This window comes from Dermacentor silvarum, chromosome 8 (assembly GCF_013339745.2).
Source record: "Dermacentor silvarum isolate Dsil-2018 chromosome 8, BIME_Dsil_1.4, whole genome shotgun sequence".
NCBI classification, from domain to species: domain Eukaryota; kingdom Metazoa; phylum Arthropoda; class Arachnida; order Ixodida; family Ixodidae; genus Dermacentor; species Dermacentor silvarum.
This window is the reverse complement of record NC_051161.1, coordinates 5,358,899-5,383,422: the sequence shown is the minus strand read 5'-3', so window position 1 is coordinate 5,383,422 and position 24,524 is coordinate 5,358,899. Positions and strand designations below refer to the sequence as shown.

The 24,524-nt window shown below is 47.7% G+C and overlaps 1 protein-coding gene across 2 annotated transcripts in view; it reads left to right on the top strand.

Annotated features, from left to right (window-relative positions):
- Window positions 1-24,524, top strand: part of LOC119460547 (phosphatidylinositol 4-kinase beta) — a 74,189-nt gene that overhangs the window by 30,447 nt on the left and 19,218 nt on the right. For both annotated transcript variants that reach the window (XM_037721479.2, XM_049672733.1), the window contains exons 7-12: window positions 3,970-4,139; window positions 8,076-8,166; window positions 8,284-8,426; window positions 16,165-16,377; window positions 22,604-22,762; window positions 23,104-23,286. In XM_037721479.2, the coding sequence (XP_037577407.1) occupies window positions 3,970-4,139; window positions 8,076-8,166; window positions 8,284-8,426; window positions 16,165-16,377; window positions 22,604-22,762; window positions 23,104-23,286 (959 nt within the window). The remainder of the gene's footprint in view (window positions 1-3,969; window positions 4,140-8,075; window positions 8,167-8,283; window positions 8,427-16,164; window positions 16,378-22,603; window positions 22,763-23,103; window positions 23,287-24,524) is intronic.

Genomic DNA, 24,524 nt, shown 5'->3' with positions numbered 1-24,524 from the left:
GCTAAAACCCTTCGCTGTCCGATTTTGTGGACTTCTGGATGTGACCACAGATCTGAAACGGCATTAATCGAAGCCGCTGTGGCTGCTGTTTTGATTATCTTGCAGCCTTGATACAGCGCTCGCACACCGATCTGCTGGCAGCCATAGCCACAGCGGCAACACTTAGCCTAGTTGTTTCGAAGTTCGTTGCCAAGCTTCCTGCTGTTCGGGGCCATGCGTTTCATTGAAAAGATTCGCCACCATCAGCAATGGTGCCAACTTCGCCCTTGTCATTCTTACCTGATAGATTTGAAGTGCGGAAAGCATGGAATGTGTCAAGTTGCACAATTCCGGCTTCTGAAAGTCAACTTTGCCAAAATACAGCGATGTTACGTGGTCAAGTGTACACACTGTTCTGTAGTGAAGCATACCAAGAATGGAATGAGGCCACCGTCACGGGAAAGAGTCTGTATTCCTTAGTTAGTATACACACATGTACTAGTATAATATGTGTGCCTAGTGACAGTGTTATCGCCACAAAGTCCTGTCCAGTATCTGCTGCATCTGTTTTAAAGGAAGTTGCAGCCCACCAACATTATCATAAAAAATTAGGCCTTCTAGTTTTTCCTGGCCAGCCTGTTTGTGAAGTTATGCAAAGGAGTTTGCTTCCTGTCGAACCAAGCCAGTGCATAACATAAGGCCCAACTCTGAGTCCAGCTACTGTCGAAGAGGGCCGCAGCTTTTTTCAAGCAGACTACCAGTGGTGCAGTATTTCCCCCAGCCTTCTTGGCACAACACACCAAGGCCAGCAAATGTCAGGAAGTTGAGTATTGTTGGCTGTTAACAAGGCTTCTCCATAATGTGTACGTGTGTTTTAGTGTGCCTGGTGTAGTGAAGGGGTGCATAGATGTGTAGCGTGCAGGTGATTTCTCTCATCCCTTTGATATCGCATATTTTTGTTATGAACAGGTTGAATTGCCCCATTTAGACCATTAAAGAACTGTTCGTATATTTTTACGCTAGTTCAAAACATTGAAGTTAGTGTGCATTGAAAGAAGTGGTTTAAAAAAGGCAATGGAAGCATTTTTGGACCTCTGAACTAAGTTGAACTAAAGCAAATGTTCAATGAATCAAAGTACACTGTATAGTACTAATATTCATGCTCGAAAAGTGCATTCTGCTTTCTTCTAGTGAACGCCAAATAAATTCAGCACAGACCTTGGAATTAAGTTAGCAATAATCTCTAACAATGTTTGTTTCAAGGCATGAGTGAACAGTAAATTTTAGCTTCAAACTGAAATCAAAGTGAATATTGTTGAATTATTTCGAATTGAATAGTTCGAATGGTAATACTTTGTATACCAAATATTTTGCTGAAGAAAAATGCAGGAGCATGTGCTATTAGTATGCTGATACAAATATACAAATACCAATTTTTTCGGCTTGAAGGGAATAATTGCGGTCTTTGCATAAAATCTTGACACAAGAGCCAGAAGTAGAAAAAAGGGGTGGGGGACCTTAGTCGCATAGATGGCAAGTTAATTTTCAGTGCCGTTAAGCAGATATACTCATGCAAAGACGTAAGTTAAAACTTTCTTTCCAATGCTGGCAGTATGGCTAGCAGTATAGAAGACATATTTTTGCTCAGTGTTGTGGTTCAGTATCAGTAGGACCCCATTGATACATTTTTGAATGGACCACAAAAAAAAAATGTTGTGACATAGCAGAACCACGCCACGAAGACGCGGCAGAACGATCACACTTAAGGCACAGATCAATCTCGAGACGAGTCCCGACAAGCGATGAAGACGAAGAAGCCGATGTGATGATCAACATGTTCAGCCAATGAAGAAGGGACTAGTATGAAATGCCCACACTAATTTCCCCCATGTGCGAGCGGCCAGGGCCGCAACTTCAGTTGGACAGTTGGAACCACAATAGGTTGGATGTGATAACTAACGGGAGAAGTCTGCTCCAAGACTGTATGGGCCTATGAGCCGAAACTGAAACTTTCCGCACAAGCCAGGAGTGCGAACTGGTGTCCGGAGTAGCACTTCATCGTCAGGGCGGAAGAACACTGCACAATGGGATGCGTCATAGAGGTTCCTGTGGTCCTATTGCCTTGCTTCAGTGATGATGCGGGCGAGCTGGCAACAGTGGAGGAGGCATGATGTATATTGTTCACAAAAGGATGCAGCTGGAGTGACAGGTGCGGAGAAGAAAGAGATGTCAAGAAAAGAATGGTGTACGAGACGACGTCACTCCTGCCATTTGGCCTCCTACCAGCCCTTCACCAGATTTGTTCACGCTGCCGGCTGAGCGAGCCTCCAAGTTAGGCGCACGAGCCCTTCCCTTTGCTGACTCCGCTGCCTCCGACTTTGTCAACTGTAGCTACACCGCGGCACCTACCAGCCAGCGAGAGCGACGTAGCAGCAGCAGCGACCTTCTTCCCTGCCCTGCGCTCCCCGTCCTCTACTTCGGCCAACTTGCCGTTGAGCCCTTCTAGCGACTACTCTGACAAGTCGGACGTTGGAGGCTGTGCACAATCATCGTGCGACGAGGATAGGGCAGAAAGACTGACACCACCATCTCGCGACGTGAGCCGTGATGCTGTCTTGCGCCCACCACATCATCCTGCCCTTAGCGTCGTGCTCCTGCTCCAACTGTCCCACATTTTCGCCAACCCGCACCGGTGCCGTCATCCAGCGTCATCCGACGACGCCTTCTTGGCCGTCTCGAGCGCCACTCACGTCCAAGGCCGTTGACCGTGGTAAGACCAAGACTCTGGCCCGCGTGTTCCGGACTTTCTTCTCTTGACTCGGGCGGTGTCGCGCGCAGAGGTTTGCAGCTTGTGACCTCTACCACAAGTCATGCAAGACCTGACAAGTGCGTGCACAAGCTACATCCACCAGAGCTCACGCATCTGCGAGCGCGTGACAATCGAGCTTGCGGCTTGTCCCTGTTCTGCGCCCTGTACTGCGCCCGGTCCCTGTTCGTTCCGCCTGGCCTGCATGAACTGCTGCAGAGGCGTCTGCTTTCACACTCTCTGTGCCGGTGTGTTGTGCACCGCTCATCCGCAGCGCCATTCGCAGCCTCGTCCACCGGAGGATTTGCTAGTCCACTTCGCTTCCAACGGACTCGCTACTTAGATTGACCTCGGACCCTTTTGAATCTCGCTCATGTCATTTATTCTATCGCCGTTCCGTCTGGGCGGGGGGAGCGCCCACCAAAGCCGCAGCTCGGAACGCAAGTAGGGAACGACGGCATGGCTCATACAGCTGCCGTCACGTCCTCCTACAATACAAAGTGAATACCAAATAGCATGACATTCGATCGAATATCCAACATAGTGAATGTAGTGAGACTTCTTACTATTTGTAACCTGAAAGTGTGTCTTACATAGTGTGCTACTGATGCAGTGCAAGATCCTTTCCCATCTTCTAGGTTTGGCTACATGAGCACTAGAAGATAGGCAGCATCATGTAATATGTAGAGCTGTCTAGATAGCTAATGGTGCCAAGGATTGCAGCATGCTCGAACATTGGCTACATGTTGAGGTTCCACGTTTAAGGATCAGCTTGACAGAAACAAGTAGTAGAATGAATAATTTACAAGTACAATAAAATCTCGATATAATCAACCTCATGGTACCGTCAAAAATTGTTTATTTTGAAATATTGTATCGTATTTTTCAAATCGTTGTTATTCTGAAGCAAAGAATTGTTAGTATGAAGTTTGTAATATAACGAGATTTCACTGTGTTAGCCTGCATTATATCCATTCTTGACTGTAGTAGCTGTCAGCAGTATCAATGCCATTTTTATTTTCCAGGCCTCGAAAGGTTCACATTACCTCACATTTGTAGTTGCATTGTATCGAGCAAACGTGGCAGTTAATTATAGGTCGCTGTTTTTTGTTTTTTTTTAACATGCTATCTTATGGCTACATTTTCTGGAACCGAGGCCCTTTTTTGATGTCCCATGTTTGCAGGGATGAGTGGTGGAGGGAGCCGGCACATCCCCGAGTCTAGTCGCAAGGCAGCCCTACTGGGGGACCTGGGCTCGGGCCACGCCTTTGACAATGGCTGTGCCTGCTACGACAGTTGCGATGGCATTGTTGGGGATCTGCGTGGACGAGCCAAGGTGGAGTGCCACTGCCAGGTCAGTGGACAGGCCCACTTTGTGCGATGGGTCGGATTGGCAATGGTGCTATGCCTTTTGGTATGCACTATACAACGCGGATAGTGTGTGACCAGCATAAGTTGACGTGCAAACAGGGAAAATGCTGACCAAAACAGCTGCTAAATTGTTAGCATTCTTTAGGTACTTAAAGCACTTTCCGAGGGCTATCTATCTATCTATCTATGTTTTTATCTAACCGTTTTCCCGCCTCCCTGGATCACTGGTTAGTCAGTGCTGTAATGGGTAGTGCATTGGGCTGCTGTGTGTAACAGGGTTCGAAACCAACTGTCAGGCCAACTTGGGTCATGTGGCAGTGTGTACATACGTGCTGCTCTACATTGAAGCTCTTTCACGCCAAAATAGGTCCCTTAGACGCGAGACTGGGTAGGCACCGTTGTTCGAAGAAACTCTTTGATGCTGACTTGGAGTGCTGGGCCACTCAGTCTGTGCTGGTGTCTAATGAACCTTTTCGATGCCAACTTGGGTCACTGGTTATGTGCCAGGAGGTGTGTGGCACTCTTCAATGACTGTCTTTGACACCAACTAGGATAACTAGATATGTGCCGCTCTACAATGTCGAAAAAGGTCCTTTAAATTTCTCCGATGCTGAGTGGAATCTAGTCGACGTCAAAAGCGTTACTCAAGGACAGCAACCCAAATGAATCTGCAGGCTGTGGCACAAATGCACTCTGCCAAGAATGCCATTGCTCGTACATGCCGATGCGCCTTGCACTTGTCACACGTAATTGACGGCATCCCTGGAAATGACGATTTGAGAATATGGCGCACCTTTTCTGACCTCTTGTAAAATAAAATTGCTTATTTTCTGGTGAATCTCGTATTCCAGACTCGTGATTATTCTGACTTTTTGGCGGCCCCCGTCGAGTGTGAATTATCGGTCAGTGAGTGTATACGGACTCACCTTTAAAAACTTTAAAAAGTAATGGCACTGAAGCTGGGATTGGCAGTTACTATTCAGCAGCACTTGGTCCGAAAATCAGATTTCCAGTCATTTTTCTTGCCAGTCCGTTCCTACATCTGGCCGCAAATTTCTGTCAGAAACGTCCATATGGAGAACAAAATGCGTCGTCGGATAGCTGTTTCAAAATGGCTCCCAGTTCGGATCACCTGTCATTACAAAACTGCAAGCACAACTGTCATTTTTTATCTGAGAGCTTGTGATATATTTTACTACAAGTGGGACATGACTGTATTCTGCATACGAGAGGAAAGTCTTCTAGTCGGCCAGATGCGCAAACTTCGGAAACCATTGCGGTGTGCCGCAATTCTGTGAAGGTCCCGGACACCGTTGCCTGGGTGTTACTATAGTGCGTCAGCCACACAAGAGCCGTAAATTTACGTTATCTGTGTCGCTTCGGGCTAAAAAAATGCAATGCTTGAAAGGTAGAACATTATCACAAACCATTATCACAAATCAGCAATGCTTAAACGAAGCAGTGACGAACCGTGGTCTTCTGATAACGACGAAATAATGGCCGGTCCTTTGCAAAACTATGTGGCAGCCGCATGTGGTGCAGCGTTCACATTGACTAGGCCGCATTAATATCTACAGCAATGATAACAACACTTGATGGTAATTTTTCTCATGATGGAAAGAAATAAATGGTTGTTCCAAATCGTCAAAATAAGCGCAACGCCAGTTCTGCTGTGCAGGCAATTGCTAAAAAGTCACAGTGCCGCCATTGTGGCCTCCGAGATCACACAAGTGCACGTGCCAGTGCAACCACGGTACACCTCGTGCCATGCTGTTTATGCTGTACTGCCCCTCCCTGGAGGCGTGCCTTGAAAGCGTGTTACCATTTTAGTGGCTTTCTAAATACGTGCACGGCAGTCGCTCGCTCATCTTGAAGGCCGCATCATCATTGCAGTTAGACTGGAGTAGGGTGCGCTTCAGTACTTTAGTACTTTGCGTTTGCCCCTTACTGTGACCAAGTTTGAAGTGTTCGTTGTAGCAGTTTCAATAGACAGGGTCAAAAATGGTAAATGCACTGAAATTCGATTGTTATAACCAATAGATTGTTATACACTATAGACCACTCATAACGTAACCGCTTATAGTGCAGGACTGGATATAGTGCGGCCTTTTCAGACTCTCATTAATTTTCCCATAGCACTCCATGTATACATGTATCGCTTATAGTGCAGTTGCGGGAAACGAAATACCGGTTACAGTGCGGCTGCCTGAGAGTACGGAAGTCAGTGGAGACGGCGAACGCTCCCCTCAAAGGGGCGCACCAAGGAGTGCTCGAGGAAGAAAGAGAGACGAAGTGTAGGAGAAGGGCATGGGTGCGAACGAACAGCCAGTGAGGCTGAAACCAGAATCTTGAGTGCGAGTCGTGAAATATCACGGCGCACATACCAAGCGAGGGCCACGAAACTGCCAACGCCGGCCAACACTCGCTTCACGATAACGGCAGAAACGAAACTTCAGGGAGCAGGCGGCGCCGGCGCAGCACGGCGAAGGGCGCACGCACAGACCGTGGAATGTGAGGGACGAGGCCGGCAGGGAAGCGGATTTCGCCTTGGCAACTCCGTCGCTTCGATGGTTCCCCTCGTCCTCCCTCGTAGCTCCCTCACTTTCGACTGTCACCATGCGCGTTCGGCGCCAGCTCCCCGAAGTTTTGTTTTCTGCCGTTATCGGGAAGCGGGCGTTTGCCGGCGTGGGCAGTTTCGTTGGCCGGCCTGGGACAGCGCCGCTGCTTCCCTCTGCGCCGTAGCTGCAGCGTGCAAAGTCAACACGTGACTAGAATGTAGAGGAAGCATAAAGGAGAAAGAAGGGTTCACTGCCGTTTTCTACGCGTGGTTACGGTAGTGTGGCTGAGTCAGCACGTACACGCATGTTCCGGCGCAACGCAGAATCAGCGACCTTGCCATTTGAGAAAGGGTGAAATTTCCGCCGCTTTTTTTTTTTTTTTTTCATCTTTTTTTTGTGTGTGTTTTGTTCGTGCGCGACATTGAGGAGTCTCCTAAGCTTTTACTCTATGGCGGTGCCAGAGCAATGCCGGTCGGAGGCGCCGCCGTGTGATTTGGTTCGAATTAACGAGATTTGACTGTAAATTGAATGCAAACGTTCTAGCCGCATTCCTCGACTGTCGCATACGTGTGGCGGCTCGGTGCACATGTTTTGCATATGTGCGGGCCTTGAAAATCGTTGCTTTGGTTATAGTGCAGTACCGCATATAGTGCGGATATTCGCGACTCTGGCGACTTACGTTATAAGCGGTCTACACTGTATCTGGGATCGTTATAAGTGGGTTCAACTGTAGTACATACAGTGGATGTAGTAGTTCTCTTGCGTCCCCACACAATGGAGCAGCCAAACTTTGTAGCACATGGCTGGGGTTGTTGACTAGCACGCTGGCTGATAGTAGCCAGTGGACACAAGCCCTCCCATAAAGGAGCATAGCCATAGCTAGGCCATCTTCAGATCCAGTGGTGCCATTAAGCCAGTCCTTGTGTTTGCTGAGTCCAGCTAAGGACTAACTTCGATCCTTTATTTTCTGTCAACACTACCATATTAAGGCAGAAATAAAAGAAGTCTATAGGAGTGCATAAATACAAGGCTGAATGTCGCATAAATGGATATGAATCACGGTGGTCTTAGACAACACAGACCTGCAGAGGCCAGCATCGTGCTCATTTGTAGTGCGAACGAGGCCGTGTGCCACAGGTGAATTTAATCAAACCCACATATAACAACATAAAGGCTATTTTGAGCAGATTTTGGGTCATTCGGTTGAGTAGTCGCACAGTAACGCAGCAGCTTGTTAAAAATCTCTATGGAGGACAGCAGGGAACAGTGGTTGAAGTGGGAAATAGTTGGCCTGATTGGTGCTCTGCTATTTGCTGGGAGGCAATTCTTTGACTCGTGGCTTGCTCTGTCGTTTCTTCCAGGCACCTCGCCTCACCTCTCAGAACCAGTTTATAAAGACCCTCATCTCCTTGGGCCTTAGACTACAAGCAGTGCCTACAAAAGAGCTCAAAAGTAGGTTCACTAGAGCGACGTTCTCCTTAATTTTCTTTCCAGGCAATTTGAAAGCCTCGATTGAAATGGCAGCATGAGTGCTGTGCTTATGTAGTTGTTGGCAATTTTTTCTTGCAGCTCAGAGGCTTCAGGCCGAGCTTTCACTGGTCAACTTGAACTTGCCGGCACGGGTATGGCTTCCTCTGCACTCGGACAAGTTTCCCCACCTTGTGGTGAGGGTGCCCCCACAGGCAGCTGCAGTGCTCAACTCGAAGGACAAGGTACGGGCAGCCATTTCTCTCTTATTCCTACCTCCACGTCTCTCGGGTGCCCATTATAATTTGCATATCTTGAGCCTCCTGCAGCTGAGCTGAGGTGCTTGCTGAAAAGTATACCATGGCTGGGTAAGGAGTGACCCTCAATGTCATGTATGTGAGATGATGACTGTTATTGTGACCTGGGGTCGAGGACGAGAGACGGAGTCTTGAACGAAGAGGAGACGAAAAGCTTTATCCAATATGTACAGATATAGCAGGTAATAGCAAGTGATAGCTGGTTATAGCTGGTAATAGCAGTAAGAGCGCACCAGACCGACGGGGCAGCTGGTAGCGACTCTCTGTCGCAAAAGGCCGATTCTGCCTTAAATCCCTTTTTGGGCTCCTCGTCGGCAGGAACGAGGAGGGGCGGATGCTGACGTCACCCACGTCGCATTCTTCTTTCCATGGGGAAGGCCTGGTCTAATGACTCGCATCTAATGGATTCACGCGGCAAATCCGGGTGCTTTTTCAACTCCCCCCGCGTCGAATTCTTGATTCGTCGCGCAGAAGTGGAAGCTCCCATCGCCTCGATGATAGGCACGTAGTACGGCACAACAGCACCCCCGCCACCAGACAATGCATCCAGAAGTCGAGCTGTCCAACGCAGCACGGGAGATTGGATGTGCCGGTTGAGCGACGTCATCGATGGTTTGGAGGTACAGGCTTTGCCGCTTTTCCCGCCGGTCGTCTTTCCTGCTGCTCGGCCCTGAGAATGTCCACTGGAACGACCGAGAATCAACAACGCCAAACCACTCCGGCCAAAGCAAGCACCCTCCGAATGCTCCTCAAACCGCCTGACCAAAATCACTGAACAAAGCATTTTCTGAGATCTGGCTACGCTAAACAAAACAACAACAACAACAAAAAATGTTCTCAAACAACACGAGACACGTATCCGAGAGAGAAATTCGAGATACGGATCTTTTTTTTTTTTTTTTTTAATTGTCAATGCGTGAATGTTAATCAAATCAGAATTGCTTTGCAAGCGATTCTTAACTGTAATGCAAGCAGGTTGGCAAAGATCAAGGTTGCCGAAGATGACTTAATTTTGCCCCCAAAAGCCATGACGCAAAGGCTAAACGCTGCTAATCTATGCGCTTGGGCGCCACTTCGCGAAAGTACGGAATGACATACGATAACTCTAACCACCAACCGAAATTGCCCTCCACTTAGTGCTGTCTAAATGCACTCGGTAGAACGAGTACCACATTTTTAAAGCACAGAAGCGGTTCTAACAAAAGATAAGAAACTCACGCGAACGACATAAAAACAAAGGTGAATCAAAATTCTACACTGACACAACTAACGTGTACAATACAAAAACAAGTCATACAAACAGTTGTCGCTATCCTCTTGGCCTTGACAAAGTCAGCGTGACTTACAGCATCAAAATGCCTCAACAAAGCCATCGTTGCCTCATCGTAGTCACGATCCTCTTCCATCAAGCAGGTGTTCCAGAACGCACGAGAGACCACAAGGAAGCAACAGGATCAACCGCTCGGACCAGAGCTCCCGGCTTACACCTTCTTCGCAAACTTTTTCGAAGTCCGCAAGAAAAGTGACAATGCTCTCGCCTGTCTTGAAATTGTGGAGATGGTATCGCGCTGTGCACCATATCCATGTCTGAATTTCTCGACTGTGCTCTCGCCTTGCCCTTTCCTCGGGACTTAAGTGCTCCTTCGCTTCTAACTAGCACCTCTCACGCCTCTCGCATTCCTTTGTCTCTAGCTTTCGCTCCACAATAATCTCCCAAGCCTCTTCAGCTTCCTCGATCGTCACGTCCTCTGCCTGCAACACGTCGAAAATCGCTTTCCTTGCTTTTTGGGACCCGGCGGAAATGCCTAACTCCTCACAAATTTGAAGGAGGTGCTGAACTTAAAATTACTCCATCGCAATCTCGTATCTCATGTTGTTTCCCCGCTAAATGTACCCTCACTTCAAACTAAAATCCACTGTTTAAAGGAGGTAAATTGCTAAGTCATAGTCTACCAAAAAACAAAACACTCTCGTAACATCTGCCTGTGCTAGAAAGGTCTGGCAACATGAAAAGCAAACATCGGGCACTCACCCAGCCAAAGTGGTTGACGCCAGTCGGTCTGGTAGCTACCATCGAGCGGTGTAGCAGGCGTCTTCGGGCCTCATATCTCGCAGCTTGCCATCCACTGTTGAGATACTGGTTCGCAAATCCCACCGCTCCCACCACTAGTGTGACCCGGGGCCGAGGACAAGAGACGGAGTCTTGAAGCAGACGAAGAGGAGACGAAAAGCATTATACAATATGTACAGATATGGCAGGTAATAGCAGGTGATAGCTGGTTATAGCTGGTAATAGCAATAAGAGCGCACCAGACCGATGGGGCGGCTGGTAGCGACTCTCTCTCACAAAAGGCCGGTTCTGGCTTAAATCCCTTTTCGGGCTCCTCGTCCGCAGGAACGAAGAGGGGCGGATGCTGATGTCGAAGAGGGGCGGATGCTGATGTCACCCGTGTCGCATTCTTCTTTCCACGGGGAAGGCCTGGTCTAATGACCCGCGTCTAATGGATTCGTCGCGGCAAATCCGGGTGCTTCTTGAAGTCCCCCCGCGTCGAATTCTTGATTCGTCGCGCAGAAGTGGGAGCTCCGGTCGCCTCCATGATAGGCACGTAGTACGGTACAACACTGTGCAGGTCGAGAAGCAATGTTTGTATACCAGCTGACGTGAGACGAGCATCTTGCAGGTGTAGATCTGTTCAGTAGCTGCCCTGCATCTGCTCCAAGCTATGATCCTCAGAAACCACTGTTCATGCCATGTTCTGCCTCCTGTTGCTTTGCTGTGTATATATATATATATATTTTTTTTTTCATCATTGCAACTGCATGTTGGTGAGCAGGTTGATTTTCTGGTTCATGGATGTGCTGACTGACCCGTGTTGTATCTGCTGTGAGAAAACTATTTGTAGGACCTATTGGGTTGAGCATTTGTGTCTTAGCTTGTGCACATCTTTCTAGGTAACAGACTCTGTTTTGATCGTGTCACCAATAAAAATGTGAACAAGACAAAGGGCTCACAAGAAAATAGAAACTTTCCTGGATCACCAGTGGCCAAGCAATTCTTTTGTTCAGCCTCAGGCTGGAATTAGTTTTGAAAGGGGTCTTGTAATTGTCCGGGCAACAACTGTTTCCTTTGGAAAAATGTATATACAGTAAAACCTTCTGTGCCCGCTTAAACCTTACTAACGGTTAAGACGTATCTGCAACACATCCTTCACCTAGTCTTCATAGAGTCTAATGTATTGATGTAGCGACCCATATGCCTCCCAGTTAGTGTGTACCATAATGACTTTTTGTCATGCCGCCTCACGGTAGCTGATGCTGGGCTGCAACACAAAGTGCAGAGACCAGTATACCAATGATTCTGGCCTCGGTGCGGGCACGACGATGCCATCATATCTATAAAGTATCGGGAATGCGCAGAGGCGTGATGGCAGCCCCAGCATAAAACATTACCACCAACAGGTGCACCTCTATGACTTATTCCCAGCAACCTTGTCACGATAAGCATCTCCACTTATTTGCTCGGCAGAATGTATGGCATAGTGCTTAGTGGCAGGCACTTCTTTAAAGCTTGCCCTGAACTTACAAGCAGTAGCAAACTTTAAACAGCCATGTCCGACAAGTTTTGCTTTTTAGATCACAATGACTTTTTCAGCTGTTGCCTATTCTACCTGCCTCCACAACTTGTCTGAATGAACTTGCTACAGCATAGACCGCTTATAGTGTAAGTCGCTGGAATCGCAAATATCGGCACTATAACCAAAACAACAGTGTTCGAAGGCTGCATGTGTACAATACATGTAGACCAAGCAGCCTCGCATATTCGAGAATCGAAGCATGTGTGTCACAGACCCCATGAATGAGGCACAAACGCCGGACCAAATTCCAAAGCTCCGCTTCCGAAAATAATCCCACGAAAGCAAGGACAATTAGTAATGGGCCCACTAGTGCGCGAGCGAACGCCGGTTGCTGTCCAAAAACCGAGTCAGAGCCCAGAGTTGTCAAAACACAACAAAATATATTCTTCACACAAGGCAGTTACACACAGACGTGCACACTTAGGCTAGACATATCACAATACTATTCAGATGGGTATTCACAAAACACAGGGAAATAATTAACGACAAGCACTAAGAGTCCAACATGTAAAGTACAAAATGAATAGGAACACTAAGTGTTCAATCGTATTCACCCATGCTGGTCTTAAGCCGGACGATCTCGGCGTAGCTCGAGGCAAATCTCAAAGAAGGAACTTCTTCCGGAAATGAAGACGCTCGATGAACTCGTCGACTAGCTTGCCGGAAAATCCCCTTCTTCCGCAGACGGTCAGTCTTCACGTTACATCTCTTCACTGCCACAGTCTGATTCCCTTCCGATTCTCGCACGGCGTTTAGTCTCCGCCGGGGGTTCTCGAACCTTCCTATCGGAGTCTTGATCCCGTAGCATGGCCAAAGCCTGGGAATCTAGTCAATTCTCGCATCTTCGACCGCCGCCGTCGGAGTGTCGTCGAGGGGGGGTGATGACTCATGCTGTTGGCGTACGCTCACGCTGTAGTAATCTCTCTCTCGACTCGCCGGGTGAGGAGGTGTCTCCGCGCGCGCACTCTCTCTCTCTCTGGTTGCAGTCGCCTCGTCGATGCTTCTAGACGTCTAGACTCCGTTGGTCGCGTCGGCTGTTTGAGGCGTATGCGCTCTCCCGCTCTGAAGCTGCCGCGTGGCCGGCGTGCTTCTTGCGCTGGCTTGCGTGACAGGCGGCGCGCGCTTTGAGAGAGAGTAATCTCTCTCTCGACTCGCTGGGTGAGAAGGTGTCTCCGCACGCACTCTCTCTCTCCCTCTGGTTACCATCGCCTCGTCGATGCTTCTAGACGTCTAGACTCCATTGGTCGCGTCGGCTGTTTGAGGCGTATGCGCTCTCCCGCTCTGTTGAAGCTGTCGCGTGGCCGGCATGCTTCTTTCGCTGGCTTGCGTGACAGGCGGCGCGCGCTTTGATTACGCACTCTTTTGTGACAATGTGACTGGGAGTTTTGCATCCGTTTAAATTTATAAACGTTGAGAGGTTAATGTCCAAGTACCCGTGGTCTTTGCATGAAGCAGACGAAATAATAATAATGTTTTAAAAGCTCCGGCGACCGAACTTTCAGACGCAGTACAGTGTCTTGTCCAATTTATCGGACTGATCGGCATATGCACGGTGTCGAAAACACGGCGACCGTTGACCCAGTTGTCACCATTCGAATCTTGCCCATGTCCTCAATTTCGTTGTCCAAGGTAGTTTCTCCACATTCCATGTGCCATACAGCCACTGCAACACGTTTCGTTGACTCGGCACCAAATAACAACTTTGGTCGCCAGCGGGGATGTCGGGCGGCATGCTGTCGCGGGAAGTTCGCCCTTGATATGTTCGTACCCATAGACATAGAGATTACGCATGTAATCACGCGCACAGCCTGAACTGACTGCAGCGGGTGCTAAGTGGAGTTTGGTTTCTCGGGCGATGAGCCGTGGCAACTACTGCGAATGGCTACCAAGTTTGTATGTGTGCACACTGTTCGGAAGGGCGGAAGCTCACCAGTGCACATAAAGCCTAATAGCTCCAAACTAAATTTGCAGAACACTGCTTAAACTGACAGCAGTCAAGGTCGCACGCTCGATATCTGCATGTCAGGATGATGTGCATCATGGCGGGTGCACAGAAACTGAAGCCACGTTCAGTGCAGAGCGCACTGCTGATGAGCAGCCAAGCAAAAAGCTTCTCCGTCACCTAGACAACCAAAGCACGCCCGCATTGTGCCATTTTCCTTTTTCTTTTTCCATTCATTCGTTCGCTCGCTCCTTGTCTCATGTTTCTCCTCCTCCTCTGCATCGCCCTCATTGCTCTCTCCTCCCATCAGCCGGCGCACCTCGTTGAGAAGCATGCTTGTTGGCCGCGCTTGTCGGAGAGATTTTCTCGCGGAAGCCACATTATAACTGGTATTTGTCTTGCACGGCTGCACTGTAAGCGGTATGTGTAGACATGGAGTTCTATGGGAGGGTAAACGGGAGTCAGAAAAGGCCATGCTGTAGCCAGTTCTGCACTATAAACAGTTATGTTATAAGTGGTCTAAGCTGTACCAGGTAGCCAGGTAGCCCTGAAAGGATGCAACAGGTAGCCCTCTTGCATCCTTTCATCATCAGAAGTCTTCCATGGAAGTTTCGAAGATTGACAAGCAAATATTTTCACTGCCAAATTTATTTTCCTTAAACATTGACAAATTTTGTAAAATCATAAAACAAGAAAAATTCGAGGAGTTGGCAGGTATAAAAATGCAATGTATTTTTTGTTTTTAGTTTGGGCAGGTGAGGGGAGCGCATCTCATCTGCCCCCTCCACACTAAGGCTGCAAAGGCTCCACGAGCCGAGATGGGTGTGGCTTCATGTGCACTGTCTTCTCACGTGTATAGTGCTGGAGGTCGCATAATCTCGAGTTTCAGAGACGCGTGGAAGCGAGAGGCAGACAAAGCGTTCACGCCTTTCTGCTTTTACTTTCATTATACAGTGGAATCTCGTTCATACAGCAGTACTGATAGTTGGGTGAGTTGGTACGAATTCATAGTGAAATATTTAGCGCGCACAATTGACACGGACACAGTGAAGGGGGACACACGAGCGCTTACTCACAACTGTTTATTTTTGGAAAGATACAGAGCATAAATACCCCAGCTATCTGCACTGAGCATGTGCAACAAGAGTCCTCAGTATAAACAGAAACAGATTAAAAACAGATTAAAAAGGTTCAACCAGTGTTCAAAAAAGCTAATTCTTTGTCAGTAATTGCAACTGATGGTTGACTTATGCATTCATACAGTTCATACTGGTTGACTCGTTCATACAGTTCTGCATAATAGGTTTTTCAGGATAATACTTTTTTTTGCTTATATACGATTATGCTCGGATAACAGGATTTTCGGATGATATGTTTTATTTTCCAGTTCCTGTGAAGATCGTATCAACGAGATTCCACTGTAGTGTTTTCCCACCGTCGGTGACACATCAGCTGCAGGGGCGGAGTACACGCAAAAGTGTTGTAGGCTTCGCTTCGTACTGGCAGTGTAAAGATATCGTCGACACAGCATGAAACTTATCTTTTGTCGCTGACTCTCGAATTCAACGAAATAATATTTTTCTTTTTTTTTTTTTTCCCCCGTTTCAGTTGTCGGATAATTAGAAAATTTTTTCAGCCCTTTTCGTGTAAGAAAAGTTCATCGGCAACTGTACTTTGCATAAAATGTCAAATTTCAATATAGTGAAATTTCGATATAGCGAAGTAAAGTGCCGACTTTACTGCTGCATTTTATCGAGGTTTAACTGTAATCGCACATTTTTGGCTGACTTTCTCGGTTGCTGCTACAAATCTTTGTCACTCGGAGTAATCAAGCAGCTTAATATGGCACGATCTCATCCATCAGTGTCTGCACAGATGAGAGTAGTCGCAAGTGAGTGTTCATAGCGGTAACCTTCCTTTGACTAAAGATCATCGACAACACATGCCATCTGAATGTGTTGACGTAGTAAACTTGTGGCATGCACAGTGATGGTGTCACTAAGTGGGAGATGATGGAGTGCAAGGATCATGTGACGGTGCTACTGTCATATCAAAGTAAACTTCTTTTTCATCTGCCACATGGCAACAGGCACCGTACCTCATATATGTGGAAGTGGTCGCTGTGGATGACATCCAGACGTCACCTGTTCCTGCAAAGGTCCTCAACCCTCTCCGGTTGACAAGGTCAGAAGAAAACCTCCCCGACTACTTTGGTGTGCAACCTGCAGCAGTCTTCTCCATGTGTGGCATGGATGATGATGCTGAATGCTGGACCCAAGAGGATGATGAAATCTCCATGCAGGTAACTGCTGATCTGATGGCCAGCACATCACAGCTGCTTACAAATCTCCACTGCTGGGGGCAACAACAGGCAAACTTATTCTGTGGTTTGAAGGTGCTGTTAGGGGGTTGAGCATACTGTACCTTACATCTGAAAAATATTTGTTGCATAAAATTTTTGATTGGAGCTATTAGACATCAGTGTTAAGACTGCTGAAAGTTTCTTACTTAAAAAATGAGTAGCTGTATGTGCAGAGCAAGCTTTTGAAGCTTTTCTTCATGCTGGCATCACTTGTGTCAGTCTTGACACAGTCAGCTTTGGCTTACCCAGTAGTAATCCACCACACTGCATCCTCTCAGCCTTTCTTTGGAGGGTCGTGTTGGCCATGAGGACGGACAATGGTTATAACAAAGAAATTTTGGCTCCCCCTTCAGATTAGTCAAGATTTTACTGTATATCACCTGAGATTTTGTGGTGCATTAGGCATGACTGCCAAATGTCTAAGCAATGAAGGAAAGCCAACCCTTCATGAGCTGCCTGCCTCACATATTTAGGAGGCCAAGTGTTGCAGCATGGTGAAACCCTGACAACAGGCCAAGGTTGCCCTGGGGGCCTGGTTGCTTCGTTAGATTGTGCCGCTCACAGGTTTTATGCTAAGCATTTACTGTCATTACAAAATTAGAGATGATCTGAGTGAACACTTGAAAAACAAATATCTGCAAGTTCTTCATATATATTCCAAGTTCTTAGCTGTAGTTATGCTAAGCAATAATAACTTACATTATAATTGAATAAACAGATATTTATTTATTTGCACTCAAACCTCGTTATGATGAAGAGGGAGCTGAAAGTACTTTGTTATATTCATTACTACAGTAAAAGCTCATTAATTCACAACTCGTTAATTCAAAATTTCGGATAATTCGAAGTAGCCACCGCGGTTTGTCCAACAAGATATTGAAAGCAATATGTAACGCATCCTGCTAATTCACACTGAAGTCCGCACCCCCACCGATAATTCGAGCTCCACACTATCGTGGATGGGAAGAGTGCTGGTGCGCGGGAGCACGTTGGTGTCACCGCGCAGCTTTGCAGCGACGTGTGCTCTCAAACAGGCCCTCGTCGCTTCGCCGACGATCGTAGACAGCCGTTCAAAGCAGCGCGAAGGTTGGGGATCGTTCTGTGCATGCTTCGAAGAGAGCAGCCGACGGCGCGCAACGGCTGTCTGTGACCGTCGGCAAAGCAGCGTGGCACCTTTCTTTCTTTGCGCAATGCATTGTGGGTTGGCGCAGTCGGCACGATTAACGCGCGGATGGAGCAAGAGCCATCTCGACGTCGGGCACATTGGAGCGTGTTGGCCGTGTCCGATTATGTTGGCTGCGCCAGTGCGTCGAACTAACGACGCTGTTCTCGCCAACGTGACGTAGCGTGTGTGCGCGCTCTCACACTACGTTGGACTATATACGTGCCTTAACCGAGTGATCTTTTTTCCGACTTTCATCAGCGACAGCTTTTACAATAACTTCCTTCTGTTCCAATGTGATGGTTTTTCGCTTACGCTTTCCACTTGCCTCATTCTTACATACTGGGAAAATTAAAACGAGAACATCATCATCATCATCATCAGCCTATATTTATGTCCACTGCAGGACGAAGGCCTCTCCCTGCGATCTCCAATTACCCCTGTCTTGCGCTAGCGTATTCCAACTTGCGCCTGCGAATTTCCTAACCTCATCCTCCCACCTGACTTTCTGCCGTCCTCGACTGCGCTTCCCTTCTCTTGGTATCCATTCTGTAACCCTAATGGTCCACCGGTTATCCATCCTACGCATTACATGGCCTGCCCAGCTCCATTTCTTCCGCTTAATGTCAACTAGAATATCGTCTACCCCCGTTTGTTCTCTGATCCACACCGCTCTCTTCCTGTCTCTTAACGTTACTCCTAAGATTTTTCGTTCCATTGCTCTTTGTGCGGTCCTTAACTTGTTCTCGAGCTTCTTTGTTAACCTCCTAGTTTCTGCCCCATATGTTAGCACCGGTAGAATGCAATGATTGTATACTTTTCTTTTCAACGACAGTGGTAAACGAGAACATACTAACAGATAAAACGTACGATCCAAAGTCATTAAAAAGTTTGCTAGAGTCAGCTGTTGTTGACATCTACGTTATTCAAAGCATTGCGCCGACTGTTGCTCCACAAGACGCTGATTGGCTGGAGACGTGCATTGTCGTTCTTGCATCTTCAGCTAGCGTACGTTCGCGCTCCTCGAATTTGGCCTCTTGTCAGCAGCTTCTTTGGGCAGGAAGTTTTGACGTGCCCACTCGTTGAGAATCGTTGCAGTACGAGGCGCCAGTGTTCTTCGGGCTTGTGGGCCCAAGCAACTCGAGACGTGCTTTGTTTTCTCTTATTCTATTCAATTGCACGTTGGTGCCGGGAAGTTGTATGAAACAGAATCGTATCAGCAAGGTTCTGCTCTATATTGTCATGAGACCGGTGAAACGGTGATGTGGTTTAAAAAAAAACAGCTAGCACGTTGTGATACGAATCTGTCGTGTTCAAGCAGCATATGCTATGGCATGCAACATATCATTTTGATTACACAGATGATCCGCTGCTCTCTTGTGGCCCCGCAGCCCTGTTGAGCGAGTGCGCCGGCTTGGCTTGGCCAGCTTGTGGCCTCGTGAGATTGCACTGGCGCAATCTCGGAAGCTGTGCCTATCTGTTGCGAGCCTTTGCGGCAGGTCGCAGTGAGAGAGAAGTGGATGCACTGGTCTTTCACATGCCGCACGCACAGGCTGTTGCAGTTAGGCGTGGCCTCCGGAATTGGGATCTTGGAGGGCACTCCTAGCTTCACCAGCCACGTGCAGCATTGAGAGAGAGAAGTGTGAGCCACTGCATGTGCGCGACCACTTTGTGTGCAGCTAAGCGCGGAGCAGAGTTAGTATGCTAGAGGAAAAGCGGGGCGAGGAAGGGGCAGCTGAAAAGGTGCCACCATCCTGAAAGTCGCTCATTGTGGCCAACGCAGTTATTTTAAAATGGCTAAAATTGATTTTATATAATGCTAGAAATACTCTTAATATAATGTAAAAGATGCCCCGAACGAGTGCCGAACCTGGCAGAAAGCAATATACTCTGCCAACAACGGTCAGTATTTTCTGGTTTTTTGGAGATGAATGTAGTTCATTATTTATATTGACTGGCAGGACAATTCTATTTCGTTAGAACGAGGCTTTAATTACATGAATTTCTATGCAGATTTCAATGGGAATTGCATTTACTTTGTTAAATCTATTATTTCGCTTATCCTGCTTTGTTACGATGAGGTTTGTAATTATTATTTTATCAGACCACAAAACAATGTTTGTCTGCATTATACAGTGAAACCTCGTTTATTTACCTGCCAATAATTTAAATTTCTCAATCTTGAACCATTGCTTTGTAGTTCGTATCCTCTGCATTAAATCTGCGTATAATAGAAGTAATTGTTTTGTGTTCAAAATTCATTCTGCTACAGGCACTTCGAACTGTGCGTTGCTGCTCTTGGCTATAGTGAGAACCTGCATTACCCTCTGCAATGCATTGGAGCATGTCTGGTGCGGTTACAGTTGGCATAGCACATGTGGCACATTTGAAATAGCTCTGAAGGCTTGCCAGTACATTTATTAGGCGTATCAGTGTCTGTACCGTGACAGGAGATGGCGGGTACACACGTTCATATTTAAGGAATACATACTGTTTCCCGTGACAGTGGCCTTTTTACATTTTGATATGCTTCACCGCATAACACTGCTGTCCTGCTGACTTTGGGAACCGGCATTATGCAACACTTGACCCTTGCCGTGCTTTCCGCGCTTCATAGCCACTTGCGAGGATGACAAAGGCGGAGTCGGTGCCATTGCCGACAGCGGCGAATTCTTTCAATTAAAAACATGCCACTGAACAGCAGGATGTTTGGTAGAAAACGTCAAAGCGGCTAGGCATAGCGTTACCGCGGTGGTGGCTACGGCTGCCAGCAGATCGGCGTGCTTGGGTGCTTGTTTGATGTTGCAAGATAATCAAAATGGCAGTGGTGGCAGCTTTGATTGATACCATTTCGGACCTGCAGTCACGGCAAAATGTCGTTAAAATAAGACGGTGGAGGGTTTCAGCGTCCAAAATTTCAGACTTTCTTATACATTTGCCCTATGGAGGTGCCGCAAAAGCATCCGAATTATCGGGCATGTCCAAAAAATTAGTTGGCTGTATCAAATCTCGGAAGCTATAGCCATGGATGAGATGGTGCAGCCAGCATTATCAAAACTGTTACGGTATCATATAGTTTTGGAAGTGTGTGTCATAAGGAAAGTTCGGTAGTTGCAGCGTCAAGTACAGTATAGACCACTTATAACGTAACCGCTTATAGTGCATGACCAGATATAGTGCGGTCTTTTCAGACTCCCGTTAATTTTCACATAGCACTTCATGTATACACGTACCGGTTACAGTGCGGCTGCCTGGGAGTACAGAAGTCAGCGGAGACGGCGAACGCTCCCCTCAAACGGGCGCCCCAAGGAGTGCTTAAGGAAAAAAGAGAGACGAAGTGGAGGAGAAGGGCACGTGGTGTGAACGAACCGCCAGTGAGGCTGAAACCAGAATCTTGAGTGCGAGCCGTGAAATATCACGGTGCGCATAGCAAGCGAGGGCCACGAAACTGCCAACGCCGGCCAACGCTCGCTTCACGATAACGGCGGTAAACAAAACTTCAGAGAGCAGGCGGCGCCGGCACAGCACGGCGAAGGGCGCACGCGGAGACCGTGGAATGTGAGGGAGGAGGGCGGCAGGGGATTTCGCCTTGGCAACTCCGCCGCTTCGGTGGCTTCCCTCGCCCTCCCTCGTAGCTCCCTCACTTTCGACTGTCACCGTGCGCTCCCGCCGCCGGGCAGGCGCCGCCGCTCCAGCCGGCCCGGTGCCAGCTCCCTGAAGTTTCGTTCTCTCGGGCGTTTGCCGGCGTGGGCAGTTTCGTTGGCCGGCCTGGGACAGCGCCGCTGCTTCCCTCTGCGCCGTAGCCACAGCGGGCAAGGTCAACACATGACTAGAAAGTAGAGGAAGCATAAAGGAGAAAGCAGGGTTCACTGCCATTTTCTACGCGTGGCTACGGTAGCGTGGCTGAGACGTCGGCGCGTACACGCATGTTCCGGCGCAACGCAGAATCGGCGACCTTGCCATTTGAGAGAGAGTGAAATTTTCGCCGTGCTTTTTTTTTTTTTTTCCTTTTTTTTTTTTTGTTCGCACGCAAAATTGAGGGGTCTCTCCTAAGCATTTACTATGCCGGTCGGAGGCGCCGCCGCGTGACTTGGTTCGAATTAACGAGATTCGACTGTAAATTGAATGCAAACGTTCTAGCCGCATTCCTCGACTGTTGCATAAGCGTGGCGGCTCGGGGCACATGTTTTGCATATGTGCAGGCCTTGAAAATTGTTGCTTTGGTTATAGTGCGGATATTCGCAACTCCGGCGACTTACGTTATAAGCGGTCTACACTGTACTTACACTTACGCAATATCATTTCGTGGCAAGTAGGACGCCAATGTGTTGTAAGAAAAGGTTGAAATTTTGCGTGAAGTTGACATTGGAAATTCAACCAAGCAGGCCAGAAAATATGACATACCCAAGACCACAATGTTGGTGCACATAAAAAGCATGCGCGAGTTCGCCTGAGGATACAGCCCCGTAAGCTAGCTTCCTGAGGTCCTGTTTACAATAAATGATGTTTCCTTAGATGTTTCACATCTAAAACCTGTCAAGCATTGATACAAGTATCCGACAATCATTGACATGCTGTTAGAAATATGCTGTTACAAACCTGTGCTGACTTGTCTTTTAAAAAAAAAGAGCAGGGCATTGTTGTAGCTCGTGGTTATGACGTTTACGTCCGACTGTAAAGTTGCAGGTTCAACTCTCGCCATGAGAGCTGCATCCCGATGGTGGTAGGATGCAAAGAGACTAGTGTACTCTGCTTTAGGTGCTCATTAAAGAACTGCAGCTGGTCGAAATTCTGCTGGAGCCCCCCTTACCCCACTAGAGCAACTGTGTGTTCATTTATTACAATAAGCCCCTTAGTTTAAAAAAAAAAGAAAAGACACAGGAAACAAATGTTAGCCGACACCTATCTTGCAGTCAACGCTTTTTTTTCCTTGCAGCTGTTGCTGAACTGTCGCGCATTGTATGTGCATTGTGTCAGTATGAGTAAGTGTTTGACTTTTTGCAGTTTCTGCGGAATCAGAAAGCACAGGAGCGAGACACGCTGTCGGTGTTGTCATTGGACAGTGGGACTAGTGCCGACAGCAAGGAGCCCCTCTTTGTTGTGGCCAGTGACGTGCGCCGGCGGCTGTCGGAGAACTCGCATGTGCCCAAGAATACAGTCAAGGTGAGGCTGTGCTCTTGCAAAGGAGCCCCTCTCAGCTTCTGGCTTATGCACTTCCTACGTATTTGAACTGTTAGCTTCGAATTAACCTCTAACCAAAATATTTGCGCAAGCCTGGATTTGCAGGTTTGTTTGGGACTTCCTCACTGCATTCTTGCAAGATGCAGTCCCCATTGCCATTATTGCTGAAGAACAAGATTTAGCTGGTGGTGGGAGTACTGAGAGCAGGCTCCTTGCTGCATAAGTATATGCTTAGAAGAGGCTGTCATTGCGTGGCTTTACTTTGCACTCATTCTTGGCATACTGGGCTGAACAGTATTAATGGATGACCTCCTCATGTGCAGCGTGATCCTGAGGACCCATCAGCGGCTGCCCTCAAGGAGCCCTGGGAAGAGAAGGTGCAGCGCATTCGAGAGTCCTCCCCGTACAGCCACTTGCCCGGATGGCAGCTGCGGGCAGCCATTGTCAAGTGTGGTGATGATCTGCGCCAGGAACTCATGGCTTATCAGCTGCTCAAGCTCCTACAGGTGCCTCCTCCACACTTTTCATTGCTGGCCATAGCAGATGTAGAGGCCGCCGCCATGTGGCAATTGCAGTTCTAGCTAGCTTGTTGCTGGGGGGCGCAAGAAGTCCGTATTAAAAGTTCACTCGTAATGAAGACCCATGTATGTGATGGAGGATTTTAGAATGAAGAATTTTAGTCCTTTGTAATGTGAGCCAGCACTTGCTTGTGAAACCGGCACACTGTGAACTTACTTGTCCCGAATTCTGGTGGACGGGAGACAGACAGGGACTGTGGTAAGAGCTTTGTCACATTGTTCCTATTTTATTTTGCACCAGGAAGAACTGAGCTTGTGTGTGCATATATAAAAAAAAGTATTTTTAATTACTTTAGTAAGCCTTACTCAGTACAGTGTTGTAGTTCTTGTGGTATAATACCACAGTCACATAGCAAATTTAATGTCTAGGGGTGTGGTATTGAATAATCGAAATTTTCGAATAACAAATCAAATAATGTCCTATTTGACTCATTCTTTGAATCCAATAGTGACTATTCATAAATTCAAATATTTTCTAATACTCTATTTACTCGCGTAATGGACGCACCCCCAAATTGGGCGCTAGAAAAAAAAATTTTTCCCCCCTCACGTAATGAACACACCCCCAACTTTGCTACTGTGCGGTCCCACGATCGAACGGCCGTGCTATAGTTTTTAGGAGAGACTAGGATCTTTTACTTTTGCACATGTGTTTAAAGTAAGCTCACTTAATCTCGATGCCCGTCCATGGCAAAGCCATGACGAGAGAACACTGGCGGGAAGCATGCAGTAAAAACAGGCTGCACATTATCACAGTCGTTTAGGACCTGACGGTAGCAGTGACCGCGATAACGCTAGGCCTGCTCTTGCCGCATGCTTGCTGCCAGTGCTGGCGCAAAGGCGCCGCACAGGCTCAAGAGAGAGAAAGGAAAATGGCAACTGGCTCTCCGCAACAGTACTTAACACAGTTTACGGATTCTACTCTGACTTGAAAGGAGACGGCGTGCGCACAATGCGTCCCAAGTGAAGGAGGGGCGGCCAGCACATGGTCAGCCTAGTCTGCTTTTCTGCCTGTCTTTGGTTTCGCTGTGTGCAATGGGTCCAAAGTTGAGTTATGTGCCTGCTGTAGGACAGAGAGTTTATCTGCTCACAAAACAGAAGTGCTGATCAGATACCAATAAACTTTGACATGCCGATGAGCAGGACAGTCGAGCAAAGAGACGCAC